This window comes from Bufo bufo, chromosome 2 (genome assembly GCF_905171765.1).
Source record: "Bufo bufo chromosome 2, aBufBuf1.1, whole genome shotgun sequence".
In the NCBI taxonomy this organism is placed as follows: domain Eukaryota; kingdom Metazoa; phylum Chordata; class Amphibia; order Anura; family Bufonidae; genus Bufo; species Bufo bufo.
In genome coordinates, this window is record NC_053390.1 from 809,854,206 (window position 1) to 809,874,196 (window position 19,991).

General features: G+C 47.6%; 1 protein-coding gene across 1 annotated transcript in view; it reads left to right on the forward strand.

Moving 5' to 3' along the window:
- The window catches only part of DNAAF9 (dynein axonemal assembly factor 9), a 77,888-nt gene that overhangs the window by 38,679 nt on the left and 19,218 nt on the right, over positions 1–19,991 (forward strand). Inside the window, exons 13-27 of the mRNA XM_040419331.1 lie at positions 174–261; positions 1,004–1,080; positions 3,711–3,755; positions 4,636–4,681; positions 5,480–5,591; positions 6,549–6,619; positions 7,089–7,139; positions 7,511–7,598; positions 8,782–8,885; positions 11,559–11,705; positions 12,049–12,140; positions 14,843–14,944; positions 15,917–16,034; positions 17,877–17,965; positions 18,673–18,831. Coding sequence (XP_040275265.1) covers positions 174–261; positions 1,004–1,080; positions 3,711–3,755; positions 4,636–4,681; positions 5,480–5,591; positions 6,549–6,619; positions 7,089–7,139; positions 7,511–7,598; positions 8,782–8,885; positions 11,559–11,705; positions 12,049–12,140; positions 14,843–14,944; positions 15,917–16,034; positions 17,877–17,965; positions 18,673–18,831 — 1,389 coding nt within the window. The remainder of the gene's footprint in view (positions 1–173; positions 262–1,003; positions 1,081–3,710; positions 3,756–4,635; positions 4,682–5,479; positions 5,592–6,548; positions 6,620–7,088; positions 7,140–7,510; positions 7,599–8,781; positions 8,886–11,558; positions 11,706–12,048; positions 12,141–14,842; positions 14,945–15,916; positions 16,035–17,876; positions 17,966–18,672; positions 18,832–19,991) is intronic.

The following is a 19,991-nucleotide window of genomic DNA, read 5'->3' on the forward strand; positions in this document are numbered from 1 at the left end:
AACTTACCCCAGATGGGGTCAGAAGAAGCACTGCACCACCCCACTGACTCGGGGAGGAGTAGTCAGATGGTAGCATAAAGGGCATGTTCAGGTGAAGATTTAGTTGCACATTTGCAGCAAAAAAAGTTTGCATTGTGTGCACTCAGCCCTAACGTTTGGGATTTCTCTTTTAGCACGCTGCTGTCTCAGATCTACGCTGCAGTGGTGGAAGCCGTTCTCACCGGGATCGCAAGTTACGCCAAGTGTTCCAGTTTCACCAAGGTAACGGCCGGGTTTTCTTACATTGTCAGCATTCGCCACTTATGATCTGCGGCATTGGTATCCAAGCTGTGGATCTCGATCTGTTGTCAGAACACGCTGGGAGTTGTAGTTTCACAAAAGCTGGAAAGCCACAGGACCTGTGCTGGGCCATACAGGGCAGAAGATCCTGGGTGTGGTGGCTAAAGACATCAGAAGAGACAACGAATCCTTGCAGGGGTTATGGGACTTACAAATGACATGTTTTTGAGTACTTTACCCCCCAGTCACACAGCTTTTCATGTCTCGTCAGGTGATAGGTGATAAAACTGGAATTATAAAAATCTGTAAAACCAGGCAAAAACCTGCATGCTTATCATGTAGTTACAAAAACAAACCGTGAAAAACCCATCATAAACTGGGAGTTAGAAAAGCTGAAGACGTCACCCGGAGGGCGGGGGAGCAGTAAAATGGAGGCTGCAAAACAAGGAACTGCCCAGTATACCCATTATAACCGGGCTCCTCACCTGCACACAGTGCATTTTCCAGCCTCCCCCTTGTCTGAAGTGACTGATAACAGAGAGCAGTAGATGCTGTTCAGTTGTATAGCAAATGGAGTTTAAGGGACACTTTAGGTTTAGTGACACAATGGCAGACCCCCACCACCACTTAGCGGCCTCTGGTGCATTCATTTTGTGGTCCTACCAGTTCAGATCTGAGGACCGAGCCGACCCTGTGACTTACTGCACGTCTCGTCTTTCCCCAGGCAAAGGAAGCGGCGGAGCACAATCTCTGGATGCTGCTGGACTCCTTTAATCTCGTTCAGATGAAAGCTGCTCTGAGGTTCGTTTGATGTTTTCTCCCGTTTTGTGGAAACATCAGGTTCTGTAATTGCAGAAAGCTTTCTTGCTGGGGCCTGTAATCCAGTGCGGAGGGGGTAACATCAAGACGGGCGCCTTAATTAGCTTTTTAATGTGACAGTGAAAGTCCTGAAGAAAAAAAAAAAAAAGTAAAGTGATTGTCCACACAACCTAAGGTTCTGTTCACATCACTTTTGATCTTCCAGGACTTAAAGAGGACCTTTCACCGCTTCTGACTTGCCTGTTTTAATAGCTTCATGCATTCCCTATGTAATATGAATTCTGGAGCAGCTATCCTTATGTCTGTATGTTGTGCCATTCCTGTGTTATTTCTACTAGAAGTTATGAATGAATTGCTAGCAGCCTGCAGTAAGGGTACAGAGGGGCGGTAACCAGTTGGGGGCGTGTACCTGCACAGCACTGATTGGATAGAGTCCGTCTGTGCAGGTACACGCCCCCAACTGGTTACCTCCCCTCTGTACCCTTACTGCAGGCTGCTAGCAATTCATTCATAACTTCTAGTAGAAATAACACAGGAATGGCACAACATAGAGACATATGGATAGCTGCTCCAGAATTCATATTACATGGGGAATGCATGGTGGAAGATCCTCTAAGTATAGATGACCTATCCTCCAGATAGGTAATTTAGATCAGATACGGGGGGGGATCAGCTGTTTGAAGAGGCGAGTGCTGCACTGTACCAAACAAAGCTCTGTACAGTCGTGGCCAAAAGTTTTGAGAATGACACAAATATTAGTTTTCACAAAGTTTGCTGCTAAACTGCTTTTAGATCTTTGTTTCAGTTGTTTCTGTGATGTAGTGAAATATAATTACACGCACTTCATACGTTTCAAAGGCTTTTATCGACAATTACATGACATTTATGCAAAGAGTCAGTATTTGCAGTGTTGGCCCTTCTTTTTCAGGACCTCTGCAATCCGACTGGGCATGCTCTCAATCAACTTCTGGGCCAATTCCTGACTGATAGCAACCCATTCTTTCATAATCACTTCTTGGAGTTTGTCAGAATTAGTGGGTTTTTGTTTGTCCACCCACCTCTTGAGGATTGACCACAAGTTCTCAATGGGATTAAGATCTGGGGAGTTTCCAGGCCATGGACTCAAAATGTCAACGTTTTGGTCCCCGAGCCACTTAGTTGTCACTTTTGCCTTATGGCACGGTGCTCCATCGTGCTGGAAAATGCATTGTTCTTCACCAAACTGTTGTTGGATTGTTGGAAGAAGTTGCTGTTGGAGGGTGTTTTGGTACCATTCTTTATTCATGGCTGTGTTTTTGGGCAAAATTGTGAGTGAGCCCACTCCCTTGGATGAGAAGCAACCCCACACATGAATGGTCTCAGGATGCTTTACTGTTGGCATGACACAGGACTGATGGCAGCGCTCACCTTTTCTTCTCCGGACAAGCCTTTTTCCAGATGCCCCAAACAATTGGAAAGAGGCTTCATCGGAGAATATGACTTTGCCCTAGTCCTCAGCAGTCCATTCACCATACTTTCTGCAGAAGATCAATCTGTCCCTGATGTTTTTTTTGGAGAGAAGTGGCTTCTTTGCTGCCCTTCTTGACACCAGGCCATCTTCCAAAAGTCTTCACTGTGCGTGCAGATGCGCTCACACCTGCCTGCTGCCAAGCGCTGCACTGGTGGCACTCCGATCCCGCAGCTGAATCCTCTTTAGGAGACGATCCTGGCGCTTGCTGGACTTTCTTGGACGCCCTGAAGCCTTCTTAACAAGAATTGAACCTCTTTCCTTGAAGTTCTTGATGATCCTATAAATTGTTGATTGAGGTGCAATCTTAGTAGCCACAATATCCTTGCCTGTGAAGCCATTATTATGCAACGCAATGATGGCTGCACGCGTTTCTTTGCAGGTCACCATGGTTAACAATGGAAGAACAATGATTTCAAGCATCACCCTCCTTTTAACATGTCAAGTCTGCCATTTTAACCCAATCAGCCTGACATAATGATCTCCAGCCTTGTGCTCGTCAACATTCTCACCTGAGTTAACAAGACGATTACTGAAATGATCTCAGCAGGTCCTTTAATGACAGCAATGAAATGCAGTGGAAAGGGTTTTTTTGGGGGTTAAGTTAATTTTCATGGCAAAGAAGGACTATGCAATTCATCTGATCACTCTTCATAACATTCTGGAGTATATGCCAATTGCTATTATTAAAACTTAAGCAGCAACTTTTCCAATTTCCAATATTTATCTAATTCTCAAAACTTTTGGCCATGACTGTACATTGTATAGTGCTGTGCTGGGTGTTGCACTCTTGAATGGACTGCACAAAGGATGTGTGACTTGACGTCGCATTTGCTGGCTGGCCTCAGCGGTGATGTGTCTCCAAGCGGCAAGTCCCCACTGGTTCACGTGCCGCTTGTGGACAAGTCACCGCTAAAGCCAGTCATTGACCATGTATGCTGAGGTGAAATCCTTTTAAAAAATCGACAGTGTTGTGAACATAACCTAAAAGACACGGCTTCCCCTGGTGATAACTCATTGTCCCGCAGCTTCTTTGTGATATTATCACTGTAGTCACTCTTACTGGTTACGCACGCTCTGATCTGTGCTGTATGTCTGATTTTAGGTCCAAAGTATCATTTCAGATTGAAGCTGTGAATAGTCTGGGCCGGTGAGTATTATATTTCCATTTTACAAGCTTATTTATCACTGGGGTGTGCCGTCCACCTCTGGGATCCACTACTGTCTCCAGAATGGGGCCCCGGAGGTGAAGGGAGAGAAAGATGTACATGCGTGGACACCCTCCGTTCACTGGTATGAGAGCTCCGAAAATAGCTGAGTGTGAACATGTCCCATAGCAATCACTGGAGAGCAGGCTGCACATGAGTGGTTTACAGCTCTTAAATGTTAAAAAAATGAAAACCTCTTTGCCACCATTTTTTAACTTTGGTAATTACGGTGGTGCCATCACACGCCGTTTGTTGACGCTGGGAGGCATCTCTGTAGTCTCAACTTCATGCTGAGACTACATTTCCCATCCTGCCTTGCACACTGTAAGCAGAGTTCTGCTGATCGATAGCACCCATCATCCGGCCCCAACCAGTGACTACCCGCAGAAATTCCCCAAAGCAGCTTTCTGACTGCACAGGTCAGAGATCTTGACGCATGCGCTGTGCTGTCTCTGTGTGTGCGGGCATGAGAGTGCAGAGAGGGCACCTCTAAGGGCATGTCACCAGTGACCTCCTGTATACTGGGCTGGTGCTCCTTGGCTGTGTGATTGGTATACAGAGCAGGCAGACAACGGCCCAGTTGGAAAACAACGGCACGTTTGTAAATGTTAAAATCGGTGCCAGCAAAATTTGGGGAAAACCTCTATAAAAAATAAAATAAAAAAAAGCAGCTTCTCATTCACTGACAGCAAGCAGATGTTGAATTGAAACACAAAGTATTGCATATTAGAAAATGTCACTACTTGTCAGTATGCACTCATTAACATTTTCTTACGTAACACTGGCCGACCCTTTAACAGATTTTCGTTCTTGCTCCTTCAGGAGTGTCCCGTTGGACCATGAGGACAGCGCAGACTTAATAAAGACTGTAAGTATCGCACTGAGGATATACACCTGCTTTCTGGGGCCCCCGGGGTCCTTCTTGCAGCAAAAATCATCTTGAGCATTTTCCTAACATACTTGATAAGGCCGCAATCCCCTCTTCCTGTGCAAGTCACTCGGCTAAGACCACTAGTGGGCAGGCTGTATATGGCTATTTAAAGGGGTTGTGCACTTTCAGATTTTTTTTTTTGGCAACCCCCTCCTCTTGGTCACACCTGTGAGGGGCCTCCTACTTACCTGCGTCATGGCACTGGCTCCCCCCGATCCTTGTCACCTGGCCTCGGCAGCTCTGCTGCACTCTCAGGATGTCAACTTCCGTTTTGACACTGCTGCAGCCAATCGCTTGCCACAGCATCACGTGACCATTTGACATGACCAAGGGGAGCGGCGTTAAAACTGAAGTTGACATACCTTTCATTTATGTGTGCCTGTTCAACAAAAAATATCAAGGGACTACAGGAGCCTTAGCTGTAGCATGGCTGTATAAGGTGAGAAGACACCTTCTGCAGGGGAAGTAAGAAGGGACTTTACTGTCAGCTGCCAGGGGGTGAAGGAGACTGATTCTGCTCAGCAGCACAGATTAGCCAGAGGGGGAAGATTAATTATTCTGTGCAGAATCTGTCCCCAGCAGCAGAGATTAGTGGGAGGACCAAGGGGGACACATGGTCTGTAGCTTTGAGGGGGAGTTGATCAGAGCCATTTTCTTCAGATGCATATGAATGATAGTACAGTATAGTAAAGGGGGGTAAGCAGCCTCTCATCCTGATGTGCACTTGTCTTCCAGGCGTCCATGACCATCTATGACATTCCTGACCTGCAAGGCGGAAGAGGAAATTTGGGATCCATCGTCTTCTCCGAATCTTTTCTGAAGTCGGAAATACTTGTTAGAGACAAAGGTGGACTTATTTCTGCGTCTTATTACTTCACTCTTCCTTTTGCTTGTGCTGCAGGAGAGGAGCGAGGATTCCGGGGGTGTGATTGTTTACTTTGGTGCTGCCTGGTTTTGGGCGGCTGCACATTCCCCTGTTGTGTAGGATGTCTGTGTTAGCAGGTAAACATGGAAGCAGGAGAGCGACTACATGATCCGGGCTTGTAGACACATAATTACAGGCTGGATCTTCTGCATCTTGTGTACACGCCAGTGATTTATGTGATAAGTGGGAGATACAATAAGCGGGTGGTAATGAATGGTGACATTGTGGGTGAGATGTTCAGCGGGGGTAGTGGGGCGTCTGTCGATACTGGGAGCACATGGCATAGGCACAGCAGGGTCATACTTGGGGTTGGTATGATGACAGTACAGGTGAATGAAGCTCATACAGGTTATACTTACCTCGCTCCCCATCACCCGCTTCACTCCTGATTCCCGCACGGCGGCCGCTGCCTCTCCCTGTCACTTGGATCAAAACATCCTGGGGGAGGGGGCAGGCCGTGACGGGATTGAGCCTCTAAGCATCACTCTGCATACAGAGGTGAAAGGGCTTGTCCCATTAGAAACAATTTAAGGGATAAACATGTCATTGGCAGAGGACGGGGGCCGCTGTTCCCCCATTTGAATGGAGAGATGGGCAGGCACGCTCGCTGCACTCTGCTCAACTCTCTGGGGCTGCCGGAGATAGCCGAGAGCTTCTGGCAGTCCCAAAGAGTTGAATGGAGCTGCAGCGTCCATGCGTGCCTGTCACTCCATTCAAATGGGGGACCCCCACCAATGTATTCAGTGGTCAGACACCTGCTGATCATCATAGGGGATGCGTTGTTGCATTGGGACAACCCCTTGATTTGGGATGACCAGACTCTACGCGTCCCCCTACAGAAAATGTATCACTGATTATCCCGTCTCCTCTCTATCTCAGATGGAGCGCTCACATCCGACTGTAACTACATCATCCTGACCGCTGCTGTGCCTCGCTTCATGTCATGGCTGGTGAGTACGAAGCCTTAAGATCATACTGGGATTCACCCCTCCCTGTACAGTGTGTATTAAAGGGGTTCTGCCGTTTGTTTTAACTGATGATCTATCCTCTGGCCCAGGCCAGTGATACTAGTCGTGACATCACTGGGCCAGCTGTAAACCGTGAGAAGGCCGCCGATCAGATGCAGAGGATAGATCATCAGTTAAAACAAACTGCAGAACCCCTTTAACCTTCAGTCTGCAAGTCCCTATAATCCTCTCAGGGGCGTCCGAAGGATCAATGTGCAGAGTTCACGGCTGACAGCAGGGCTCCAGCAGGAGAGAGCGTCTGCGAGCTCAGGAGTGGGGGTCCTGCTGCTCATTAATGGAGTTTGTCTAAAGTGGATAAGTGGAGTCCCCCATTAGTTTATGTAAGGTTAGTTTTTTTTTGGCAGCCATCTTTGTACCTTTCTTATTTATTACATTGTATTTCACCCTGTAGGTGGAGGAGAATGAAGTCAAACTTTCTGAGAAAGCTCTGAATACTGTGAAGGTAGGTGGGGGTCTAATCCCCGGACTACTTGATTTTAAGTGGCTATGTTGGGTTACACTGTCTCTGTTCCAAATCCGTCTCAACACGAGGCTGTGAACATGATGAGTGCAGTGTATACTAATTACCGATGAGCCGAAGTTATTGCTTCGCAAAGTCTTAAGAGACTTCGTGCAATAACTTCATAAATTGATTTCTACTGTAAAAAAATAAAATTTTGGAACCGAAACAGAGTTTGGGAAATGTTTTTTTTTTCAGTACAAATTAATTTCTGAAGTTATGACGCAAAGTGTACAGTATTGGAACGAAGTTTTATGCGCATTCACTCCTCCCTGGTTATGACGCTTGTATAGCTGATGACCGTTGTTTTGCAGGAAGAGGAATCGTATCTTGGCAGCTTCCTGTCCGGTGGTGATGGGGCGTTCATGTGTTCCAGTAGTCAGCACATAGCACCTGAAGAAGGTACACCTGCTGCAGTAGATTATAGCCAAGAGAAAGAAAGGACTTCCAGATTTTATAATATATATTGACAAAAAAACACACCAAGATCGAAATGCAGAGCTCAGCGTGCGGTTATGTCTCAGGCAGATATGGAGATGGGGGTGTAGTGAAGGTGCTACTCGTGGGAGATGAAACAATCCTCTCTACTGGTCTGTCTAAACCCTTCCCGAGCCTCTTCACAGTTTGTGCACGCTCTCACGTAGGGCAGAACGGCTTAGGTGGCAGGTACTTCGTCAAAACGACCATCCTGCTTCTCTCAGGCCAATGATTCACCTCCACTCAAACTCTGTCAACTGGGGAGAGAGAGCGTTTTCGAGGCATGTTTAGCAGTCAACGATCTCTCAGCAAGAGGTACACTACCCAAAAGTAGCCTCTGAGAAACTTTTTTATAGGACAGCAGGGGAAACATTTTTACGCCTTCTTATGGCAAGACCCAGAATCTAATCAGACCTCACCTGTAATCATTAATGTACCGTATCTGCCTGATACATAACTGCATGGTGAGTTTTGCGGCTAATCTGACATTTCTATCTGGGCATGTTTGTGTTTTTTTGTCCCTGAGTGAATATATTGGTGTGTAAGTATACATACATTATCTATCTATCTATCTATCTATCTATTATCTATCTCCTATCTTTCTATCTATCTATCTATCTATCTATCTATCTATCTATCTATCTATCTATCTATCTATCTCCTATCTATCTATCTCCTATCTATCTATCTATCTCATATCTATCTTTATATCTATCTATCTATCTCCTATCTATCTATCTATCTATCTATCTATCTATCTATCTATCTATCTATCTATCTATCTATCTATCTCCTATCTATCTATCTCCTATCTATCTATCTATCTATCTCATATCTATCTTTATATCTATCTATCTATCTCCTATCTATCTATCTATCTATCTATCTATCTATCTATCTATCTATCCTAGTGATTGCTCTAGTATGGCAGCTGTTATAGACATCTATGCGCTGACCCTGGACCTTAAACAAAAAATAGATGAAGAAAAGGGTCAGCAGCCTTTTGGGACCTTTTGTATGAACTTGAGTTGTCGGAGAACCCCTTTACAAAACCTGCATTTATGAGCCGGACAGACTTTGTGATTGGTTGCATTTTATTTTTCCTCAGGTAAATTGTATTTCTTCTCGGATGGCGTCCTGTTTGTTCATCCAAATCATGGCAGTGTCGCCATATCGAGGAGACACATGACCGCTGAAAAGTTCTATGATGGGGTAAGTACTGGGTAAGGACCACTGGCGACTGGTGAGAGTTTTGTGGCGGTCCCTGCCATCTGTTACACACATCCGCCTGAGGTTTCAGTAAGGAAATCCTCCCTATGGAAGCCTTGGACGCTCACCGCAGATACAGTGGGACAAGGGCTCAATGTGCTGCCAGCCTCGCGGTGCGTCACTTGTCACGGTGCTCCTGCGCAGCAGCCAGGCCACGCTCCTATCTGCACCTGAAGTGAACTGGTTAATCACAGTTCTTACTCCTCGACAATGGTTTCAATAATAGGAAATGAATATTTGCTGCAAGTAGAAAGCACACAATAGCGGTCATGTGTTTTATCCTGACTGTGCGCTTATTACATTATCTTCCTCCACCCACTGCGAGCGCCGACCTTCCTGCTATTGTGGTGGGCAGCTCATGAAGTGGATATCTGTGCTAAGTATAGTCAGGGCACAAGGCCAGGTCTGAAGATAAAAATATATATATATGTGCTCTTTTTGTGTGATAAGGAAGCCATTGCCGGAGCAGTCAAGTCCCTGGGGGTCATTTACTAACAGTTTAACGTGTGTTTTATGTTAAATTGTGGCACAACCTATTTTTTTTGCATATTTGTAACGCTCCTGTCACATCATTTTTTGCACAGTGACCAGGGCCCTAGTCAATTTACTAATTCTACGTCCGAAAAAAAGTCTTGCGGAAAAATTATGCCAGACAGAGTGGGCTAGATTGTACGGCAGGCACACGGCCGGATGTGCCTAATGTATGACCGGGTGCGCGCCCTGTCATCGTCCAGCAGTGATGGTAGTAAAAAGACCGTCAAAAAATGACAGTTAGGCCTCATGCACACGACCGTTGTGTGTTTTGCGGTCCGCAAATTGCGGATCCACAAAACACGGATGGTGTCTGTGTGCGTTCCGCAATTTGCTGAACGGCACGGACAGCCATTAATATAACTGCCTATTCGTGTCCGCAAAACGCAGACAAGAATAGGACAGGTTATATTTTTTTGGTGGACCACGGAACGGAGCAACGGATGGGGACAGCGCACGGAGTGCTGTCCGCATCTCTTGCGGCCCCATTGAAGTGAATGAGTCCGCATCCGAGCCGCCAAAACTGCGGCTCAGATGCGGACCCAAACAACGGCCGTGTGCATGAGGCCTTAATCAGTGACCCCTTCTGTCTCCACTGGGGCTCGCAGTCTAATTCACAGGTAGCTCATTAACCTGTCACTGTGTTTTTGGAGAGTGAAAGGAAATCCGGAGAACCCAGAGGAAAGATGAGCTGGAAATAACATTGGTTCATGCTCGTCTGACCGTTCTCATGCTGATCATCCTCCATATTTATCAAGCCTTCCACCAGAAGGGGGCACGCCCGTGTTTTCTGTAGAAAAAGGAGTGCAGCTCCTGGTATGAGAGCAAGATCATGAAGGCCTAATGAGCGAAGTGCAGGCATCACTAGGTGAAGGCACAGAAGATCCACACAGATTTCCATGTGGATGTATGTATGTTTCTGCAGCATATCCGCACTACAATCCACAATGTCTAACAGCGGATTTGATGCGGTTTTGCCGCAGATCTCGCCCTTCCACTGAAAAGGGGTGAAATCTGCAGCGAAAACCTCAAACATAATTCACACGCTGTGGATTTGGAAATCCAAAGAAGGTCAGTTTCCTCACGGAAAAAAATCTGCCACGTCTAGATGAGATTTGGGTAATCTGGTACTGTAATACGCTGTGGATTTTCTGCACAGGAATCCACACAGAAAAACCGCACCTTATGCCACAACGTGTGGCGCCTTCACGCTCTGCAGGTTTTGTTGCAGAAAAATCAGTCCCTTCATTTGAATGGGGCAGAAAGCACGTGGATTTCAGCGAGCCCTGTTCAGGTGAGTGGAACTGATTTTCAATCGCGGAATGTATGTGAAGGCGTCCTAATACACCCCCGCAGCGACGAGACCCTGTGATCTCCACCATTTAACAGCGTGATCAATGGTAATTACCGAGTTCAAATGGAGGAACCTTCCTGTTTGATCATGTCACCGGCGCAGGGCTCATCCCTTGTTGAGAAAGCATCTCGGGGATTTCTGACCCATTAGGGCATCCGTCCATCCTTGGGTGTGCTGTCAGTAGAGATGTATACATATGTGATAGTGAAGAGAACTAATCGATATGACAAATCCTCCTGGGATGGAATTCAGTCTCTCGATTATGATACATTCAATGCGAGTCTCATGGGGGTGCATAGAGGAAAAGAAAGTTCTTGTCCTCACATCCAAAATTGTCCAGGGCCTCTAAATGCCTTTAAACTGTAATCAGCAGGACCTGATGGGTGTCATATTGTCGGATGGTCATAGAAATAAGGTCCCATGCACACGACTGTATGTATTTTACTGTCCGTGGAGCCGCTAAATACAGAGACCGGCCGTGAGCTTGCCGCATTTACCTAATAATAAAACTGCCTATTCTTGTCCGCTAAACAGACAGTAGGGCATGTTCTATACAAGTTGTAGAATTATTCTTGTGTACTTTCCGTATAATTTCCCTGTGGTCTTCAAGATCTCTGCTTGCCGTGATTCAGTAGGAACCATCATGGATAAAGCCCTGTCTGATTACCAGACCACACTCGCTCAGCGGTGTCTCCTCCGTGCCTTACACTGCCGCTGTTTTCCTTCCGCAGGACTCCAGCAGTACCACCGCCATCCTGCTCATCGACTACAAAAGTTCTCTGCTCCCCCACCTGCCCCTGCATTTCATCACTCCCGGCAACTTCCTTACATTTGCACTTTTCCCCAAATCCAAGAGCTACCGGGGCTTCTACTCCCAGGTGATGTAGACGGCGCTCTGTTATTTACTATATGGCGATGGAATATAACGTGTAGAGAAGACATTGGGGCAGAGTTATGAAAACTGGGGCACAGGAGAGGCGGAGCGGATACCCATAGCGGCCTGTCGGGTGCCCCCTTCATGTGAGTGCTTACTATGGGAAGCTGCTCTGCTTTTCCTTTGCACCAGTTTGATAAATTACCCCCACTGTATTTACATGTATACGTATAGACATAACCCTGCTGTATCCATGGCAACTGGAATAAAAAAACACCATCCTTTACACTGAAGGCTGAAGCTTTGATGTCTTGTCAGTTTCTAATGATTTTTATCCTTTCCTGTAGGTGCTGAAGAAATGGCAGGGGCAGACGGAAAGCTCGGGGATAACCCTACAGCTGATCCAGGAACACCAGCTCTCTAATGAACAGAGGAGAATGTAAGTGTTACCGCCACGATACAGGCCGTGGCCACCCGTCACAGCGTCCCTCACTGGTCAGTGAACCCAGCATTACAACTTACATGCTTTCTCATGCCTCCCAGTTGTCTTCTAATCCTCCTTTGAATCCAGTAGGTAATAATAATAGATTTGCTCCAGACATGCGCTCTCTCCGATTTCCAGCTGTACGTTGGTACTGGGGTACTGCACGACATTGGAAGAGACGGCCACGTAACACACTGGCCATGCAGCTACCACTAGGGGGAGTTTTCTGTATATGGATTTCTACAGCTCTCGTTGAACACATTGGGGGTCATTTATTAAGAAGCCTTCGCCAGTTTTTGGTGTAGAGAAAAAAATAAAAAGATTGCCATAGCCTGTTTTGTGACCTTTTTAGTGGTCATGCAACAACATTTTGTCACATGGGTGTTTTTACGCTGTCCTCGCCACTTGGGACTGACAAGGGAGCGCCGGGAGCTGGACTGGGGATGGGATGTCGCCCCAAGCAAATTTACTAGCACTCCTGGAAACAGGTGTAAAAGAGGAGTTAAAAGTTCTCCGCTCAGGGGCTGTAGTAGATTTTACCCCAGGCGCACGGACCGTTGTCGTAAATTATCTGCTTCTTCCGGCAGCGCAGGGGCAATCGATGGCCAGTCTTTGATAAATGACCCCTCTTCTGTAAGAAGCTCCCCCTCTGATGGCTGCAGACTGGATTTTATTATTTGCTGGGGAGCAGAGAGTCGGTCTCATGGCACATACACCATGTGAGACCATGGCTGGGCAGCTCACCTCATAAAAAGAAGCCATGTTTAGACTCCGTATTACCTCCTTTTCTGTAACCCTGGCGTGTCTGCATTCAGCATGTCCGTTTCTGTCTTGGGGCTCATTCACACGACCATGTGGTTGCCATGACGGGCATCAGCCATGTGCACTCTGCTGCGATGCGATCGCCGACCCATTGACTTGAATGGGTCCGCGATCCACAAGATACGGCAAAAGATAGGCTTTCGTGCCTCCCTCCTGCCAAAGATTGGACATGTCCTATCTTTTGCCGTATCTTGCGGATCGCGGACTCCTTCAAGTCAGTGGGTCCGCCGCACAGAGTTCACATGGCCGGAGCCCATGTTTTGACCACGGCCATCCCTTGTCCTCACACTGCGGAGGTGATCGCTGCGTGTAATTACAGCTTTTCACCTCCACTAACAAGCCGGTTTCTTCCTGACGCGCTGCAGGTTGGAGCGTGTAAGGCTGAGTTCACACTTCAGTTATTTGATCCATTATTTCCATCAGTTATTGTGAGCCAGATACTACTCAGATATAAGATCTAATAGAAAGATCTTCACCTGGTCTGTGTTTCTGACCCGCACCTGGTTTTGGCTGACAATAACTGATGGAAATAACTGACCAAAAAACTGAAGTGTGAACTGAATCAGCCTCCCACCTACTAACATTCTGTCTGCTTCTCATTATTGTGGAGATACATATAGATCGGTGGGAATGTCCTTTTAAAGGGATTGTTACCCTGTACCCAATGGCAGATTGTAATAGGGGCGTTTGGTTCTTTAGCCCTGGACCCGACATCTCTGTGGGGCCCAACGCCGCCCCAAACACCCACATTGAAGAATACATTCAGCAGCGCCAAGCATTGCGGTGTCCCCCTAAGCGGCACAGCTTCCTTTCCTGGCTAGTCTGTAACCAGCTCAGGGCCGCTCTGCAGTCCCGCTGTAGTCCCTGCCTCCTCCCTCTTGCTGCTGTTATCGATGTGTTATATGGGGTGTTACATAGGACTGCAGGTAGTATCTACTACATTATCTGTACTTGGACAGTTATTGATGTGTTATGTGGGGTGTTACATAGGACTGCAGGTAGTATCTACTACATTATCTGTACTTGGACAGTTATCGATGTGTTATATGGGGTGTTACATAGGACTGCAGGTAGTATCTACTACATTATCTGTACTTGGACAGTTATTGATGTGTTATATGGGGTGTTACATAGGACTGCAGGTAGTATCTACTACTTTGTCTGTATATGAGAAAAGACGAGCCGGATGGAGTCCAACAGAATAAAAAACGCCAAATTTTATTCGTCTATATAAAAGGAAAATAAATCCGATCCGTGAAAGGTCTCTGCACAGACATATGCGTGTCGCACATTCAGGGTATACCCCGCCAATCAGCTGTTTGAGGAGACCGTGGGGTTCGCTCGCTGCATACTAAGCACAGCGCTGTCCATTGTATAGTGGCTGTGCTTGGTATTGCAGCTCAGCCCCATTCACTCCTTGTGACTGATGAATGGAGTGTCTCATGGCCTAGGAAGAGACTGCAGAGCTCACGGAGCACCACAGCCTCTCCATACAGAAATAATAACTATTGGGCGGTGCACGGAACGGAGGATGTCAGGGGAAAATGGAGGCAGACGGGCCCACGTTGGGTAGACACTGCCCCGGGCCCATGATGCACTTGCATGCCACTCCATTCATCTCTATAGGAGTTCTGGGAATAACTAAGCATTGATCTCCGCTGAGCCCCCCTGCCCCTTTGTTTTAGAGAAAATTATAGGTACCCTTTAATCACTGTATTAAAATCACCGCAGTGTGACCGGTATAATCTCCCCCAGCGGTCAGTGTCCGGTCCTTTGCTACCTTCCAGGACTGCCTGGGGTCTGATTAGTCATTTTCTTTTAATTTTTTTCCCCAGTTACTTGAACATGCAGAGTCTGTATGAGACCTTGTCCTTCTCGAGCACAGAAAGATGGAGTCATCGAGCAGTGATCCCTGCCAACCTGCCGGGGCTGGAGAGGTAACCTACAGCGGGGCTCCTGGTCTGTCTTATAGTTATGCCTTGTATCATGTAGGTGCACATGTCTGGATTCATCCACGTCATCTCACGCTTTAGGGCCTTTCATACGGGCCGAGAGTCTTAAAGATAGGAGCACTCGTTAGTGATTATCTGGCGGTGTAAATGCACTGACAGTTACCCGATGAACAAGTGGAACGCTCGTTCATTGGGTAATCCGATCGTTTGTGCGGACGCAAAAAACATTGTTTGCCGGCAGCCGACTGCGCTGTGCAATCACCGAGTCAGTATGGGGACGAGCGATGGCGTTAGTTATCACTCCTCCCCATACATCGGTCTCCTCCACCAGCGAGCAGCAGATTCCCTCCCGGCAATCTGCTGCTGTCTTGTGTGAATGGACCTTGAGATATGTACTAGAACATGTGGGGAAAGGTGGCCGATGGGGAAGGGGGGTTCGTCCGATATTAGCTGCCACACTGTGAATAAAGAAGTTTTCTAATTTAGGAGATTTCTGGTTTTAGTTACAGTGGTTGTCCAGGATTAGAAAAAACATGCTTGTTCCAAAAACAGCGCCATGCCTGTCCTCAGGTTGTGTGTGGTATTACAGCTCAGCCCCATTGACTTCACAGGCACTGAGCAGTGACACCAGGCACAACTCAGACAGGGGTGCTATGGTTTTCTAATCCTGGAAAACCCCTTTAAATTACACTCGATGGATGTTCAATGAAATATTTGACATGCCAAAAAAATAAAAAGATCCTCTTGATATTCTTTGTATTTCGATTGATCACCAAGTTTTCTGCTTGCTGTCAGTGACTAGTAAGACGGATCTTGGCTTATAATCATAACCTGATGGATTTGTTGCACTGCCTGGATACAACTGTAACAAACCCTCAGATAGTGGAGTGCACACATTAGCTCATGTATGATCACTTGTCGGGACCTTCCTGTAATGCTTCCACTTTATATCCTCAGCTTCTTGCTGCACCTGGCTGTCAGCAGCGTGAGCCGAGAACCCGTCCCGAGATCCCATCTGCCAGCGCTGCTCCAACACTCGGAGACCATCGCTGGGAGCCAGGCGCAAAACGACAAGGTGATTACCACCCAGCTCATGAATTATGGAGGACCGGGGTGTGAGGAGTAATATAATGGGGCTCACCGCCTATTAACTAACAAGGGCTTGGGGGGTTTAGTGTCAATTTGATGTGTCCTACCAATGTGTGATATGATAGTATGAGAGGGGTAGGAGGTGTGACCCCCGAAGGGGTGGCCACAGCCGCTGTGTACTGGTGTCCACCTCACAATGGCCTTTCCTCCTTCTGTTTTCTATCAGGCAGGTCCAGAATTAGAGACGGCCCTCTGAATATGCGTGTGGTTACACATTAGCTGAAATTAAGAATACGTTTCGGGTTTTAATACGTCCTTCTTCAGGGAGATAAGAGATACGATTTTAGGGCACATTTATGGCAGTCCCTTTGCACGGTGAAAAAATTAAGCCAGACCCTGGCTGGTGTAGTTTTTTGCTAACATAAATGTTTTTAAATTTGCCTATGCTGGAGCCCCGGCCCCTGACATGCTGGAGCCCCGGCCCCTGACATGCTGGAGCCCCGGCCCCTGACATGCTGGAGCCCCGGCCCCTGACATGCTGGAGCCCCGGCCCCTGACATGCTGGAGCCCCGGCCCCTGACATGCTGGAGCCCCGGCCCCTGACATGCTGGAGCCCCGGCCCCTGACATGCTGGAGCCCCGGCCCCTGACATGCTGGAGCCCCGGCCCCTGACATGCTGGAGCCCCGGCCCCTGACATGCTGGAGCCCCGGCCCCTGACATGCTGGAGCCCCGGCCCCTGACATGCTGGAGCCCCGGCCCCTGACATGCTGGAGCCCCGGCCCCTGACATGCTGGAGCCCCGGCCCCTGACATGCTGGAGCCCCGGCCCCTGACATGCTGGAGCCCCGGCCCCTGACATGCTGGAGCCCCGGCCCCTGACATGCTGGAGCCCCGGCCCCTGACATGCTGGAGCCCCGGCCCCTGACATGCTGGAGCCCCGGCCCCTGACATGCTGGAGCCCCGGCCCCTGACATGCTGGAGCCCCGGCCCCTGACATGCTGGAGCCCCGGCCCCTGACATGCTGGAGCCCCGGCCCCTGACATGCTGGAGCCCCGGCCCCTGACATGCTGGAGCCCCGGCCCCTGACATGCTGGAGCCCCGGCCCCTGACATGCTGGAGCCCCGGCCCCTGACATGCTGGAGCCCCGGCCCCTGACATGCTGGAGCCCCGGCCCCTGACATGCTGGAGCCCCGGCCCCTGACATGCTGGTTTTTCGATAAAAATAGTCTCTAGTCTCTTAATAAATGACCTCCGTTATATCTCGTTTTATAAAGAGCCTGAAGAGGGGCGCATTACCACCTGAAGCATATTTTTCACTTCATCTAATTTGTAGACATATTCACACCATAAGGCCTCATTCACACGTCCGTTGTTTCTTTCCTGATCTGTTCCGTTTTTTGCTGAACAGATCTGGACCAGATCTGGACCCATTCATTTTCAATGGGTCCTGAAAAAAATCAGACATTGAGCTGTCCGTTTTTTTCCAGGACCCATTGAAAATGAATGGGTCCAGATCTGGTCCAGATCTGTTCAGCAAAAAACGGAACAGATCAGGAAAGAAACAACGGACGTGTGAATGGACCCTTAGGGATGTCCCTAATTCTGGAATTGTTGGAGCTTTGACCCTCATTTCTACCCTCCTGTTACTGGTGATCCACTGACTGTAATGACACATCAGTCGCCCCCTAGTGATGCCCAGGAGGTATAGAGCTCACAGAGAGAGAGCATCAGCCCCTTATTACCCGCACCCCCAGTAGGACTATCTTCTGGCATGTCTGTGTACTGGGAATTGGTGCAGGGAGTTACACCTAATGTCTCTGTCTTGCAGGTGGCTATAAACATTATAGTCGGGCTACCAGGAAGTCATTGTAACGAGCTGTGTGATTTTCTGGTGTCCTTCCAGAAGGAGTATGGAAGGTAGGTCCTCATACAGGAGCTCGCGTCTGACAGTCGCTGCTCTGGCGGTGTGTGCAGTAGATGAACACAATCCAGTATGTCATCATGGCTTGGTTGTACTGACCATGGATTATAATCCCATTTTATTCTCCAGTCACACCCAGATCTGCATTCAGTGTACAGAGCAAAAAGCAGACAGCTTTCAAGTGAATAGGGGCTTTGCTGCAGTACGCCGGCGCCAGAAACAGCACAGTGTATGGAGCATTCTGCATCCATTCCTTACACTGTGTAGTTTACAGCACCGTGGCTACCCGAAACAGCTGATTTTACGGGGTATCGGACCCTCACTGATCTGTATCTATAACATCCCTGCACTTCTTTACTTTTTTTTTCTTGCCTTATGTTGTAATGATCACAAATTGACACCCAGAGCTGCATTCACAGTTCTGCAGGCTGCCAGAGATAAGTCCAACTCCTGTTCTGTAGAGATCCTATAAAATATTGCATTCTCAACACTTCGAAGTTGCTGGCATGATTTGAGGTTCCATAGCTGAATTCTGAATGCAGCTCTGGATGTAAATTCAGGATAAGTAAAGCATGGCATTTGCAGCATGTCTACAGTTTTCAGTATCTGAGCACTTGTGTGGTCGTGGGACACTGCTCTCGTGTCTTCTGCTTTGTCTTTCTGTTGGTCATGATATAGATGCTTGCTGACTGTTTCCTTCCAGGTGGATGGTGTACCGTCAGCCCACGGATGGCACTGAAGAGTTCAGTAAAGCACAGTTCCAGAGGTTCCTCTCAAGCATCCTGGAAGCACAGCGCAATCGTAGTGCCCGCCAGGCCGTCTACTCCAGGAAGAAGATGAGAGTCCTCGCTGCTCTAGAAGGGTAGGTAGTCCGCAAGAATAGGCTTTTCTATCATAGGGCTGGCAGTTCAGTTCCTGCAAAATACGTAGCGCACACTGCTGGTATCCGTGTTTTGCAGACCGCAAAACGGATACGGTCATCTGAATGAGCCCTATGGATGAAAGACAGGGGCTATATTCTCCACAAAGTAATTGTAATGTAATCATACGTCCGCAGATAAAGGCCGTGGAACGGTAATCGTACATGAACAGGCTTACTTAGATGGATCACTATTCATTAAAGATCCGATCACAGATATTAAACGCGATTATAAACGAGAAGATTTCCTACGTGCTGCCGACCGCCGACACCACTCTTATTTATTATTTACCCATGTAAATATTATTTACCCACCGTTTCAGCAGACAAGGGGTTAAAATCCGTTCAGGCGATATGCCCCTTTCTGAGAGACAGGCCCAGCTACTGCAGAACACCAATGTCCCGAACTGGATACAAAGTAGCACTCCAAACTGGAACCTCACGAATAGCTGCTAGCAGACGAACAGGGATCAGCTTACACTTCTGGCAATCGGTCCTCTAACAGCATACAGCGAATCCCCCCAATAACGAGACAAGGCTCCATGTTGAGGGTCAAGCAGTGGTCTGACTGTATTTAACGTACAGCCTCTTTTATTCATAAACCACAAACATAGTACTGCCCACAGGGGTTTGAAATACAACCAATCAGTAATTTACAACACATACAATGTAACTACAGCAACCAATCGTTCACGCCCCCAGAGGACCAGAATGAAGACTGTGACATAGGACAACATATCCCCACAATGCATCATCGTTCCCTCCTCTCTGTCCCGGAGACAACCTGAGGAGCAATCCAATTATCTCTCAGGACAAAAGGGAGATCGCCAATACACATGTAGATACAACAGGACAGACATCACCATTTAAACACACAATGGGACAATGGCACAATAGAAACACACCCGCATATTCCTCCCAAGCTGACAAGTTACACTTATTATAAATTTTTGCAACTTTGTGAGTTTACATTGGCCATACATATAACTTACATCAATTTAAACAGTATAACTTGGGGACAAACCTATCCAAAATTCACTTGAATAGGTTCAGGGGTTTAAAAGTTAGTATATGGCCCATAATCCTGGGGCAAGAGGCCAGCA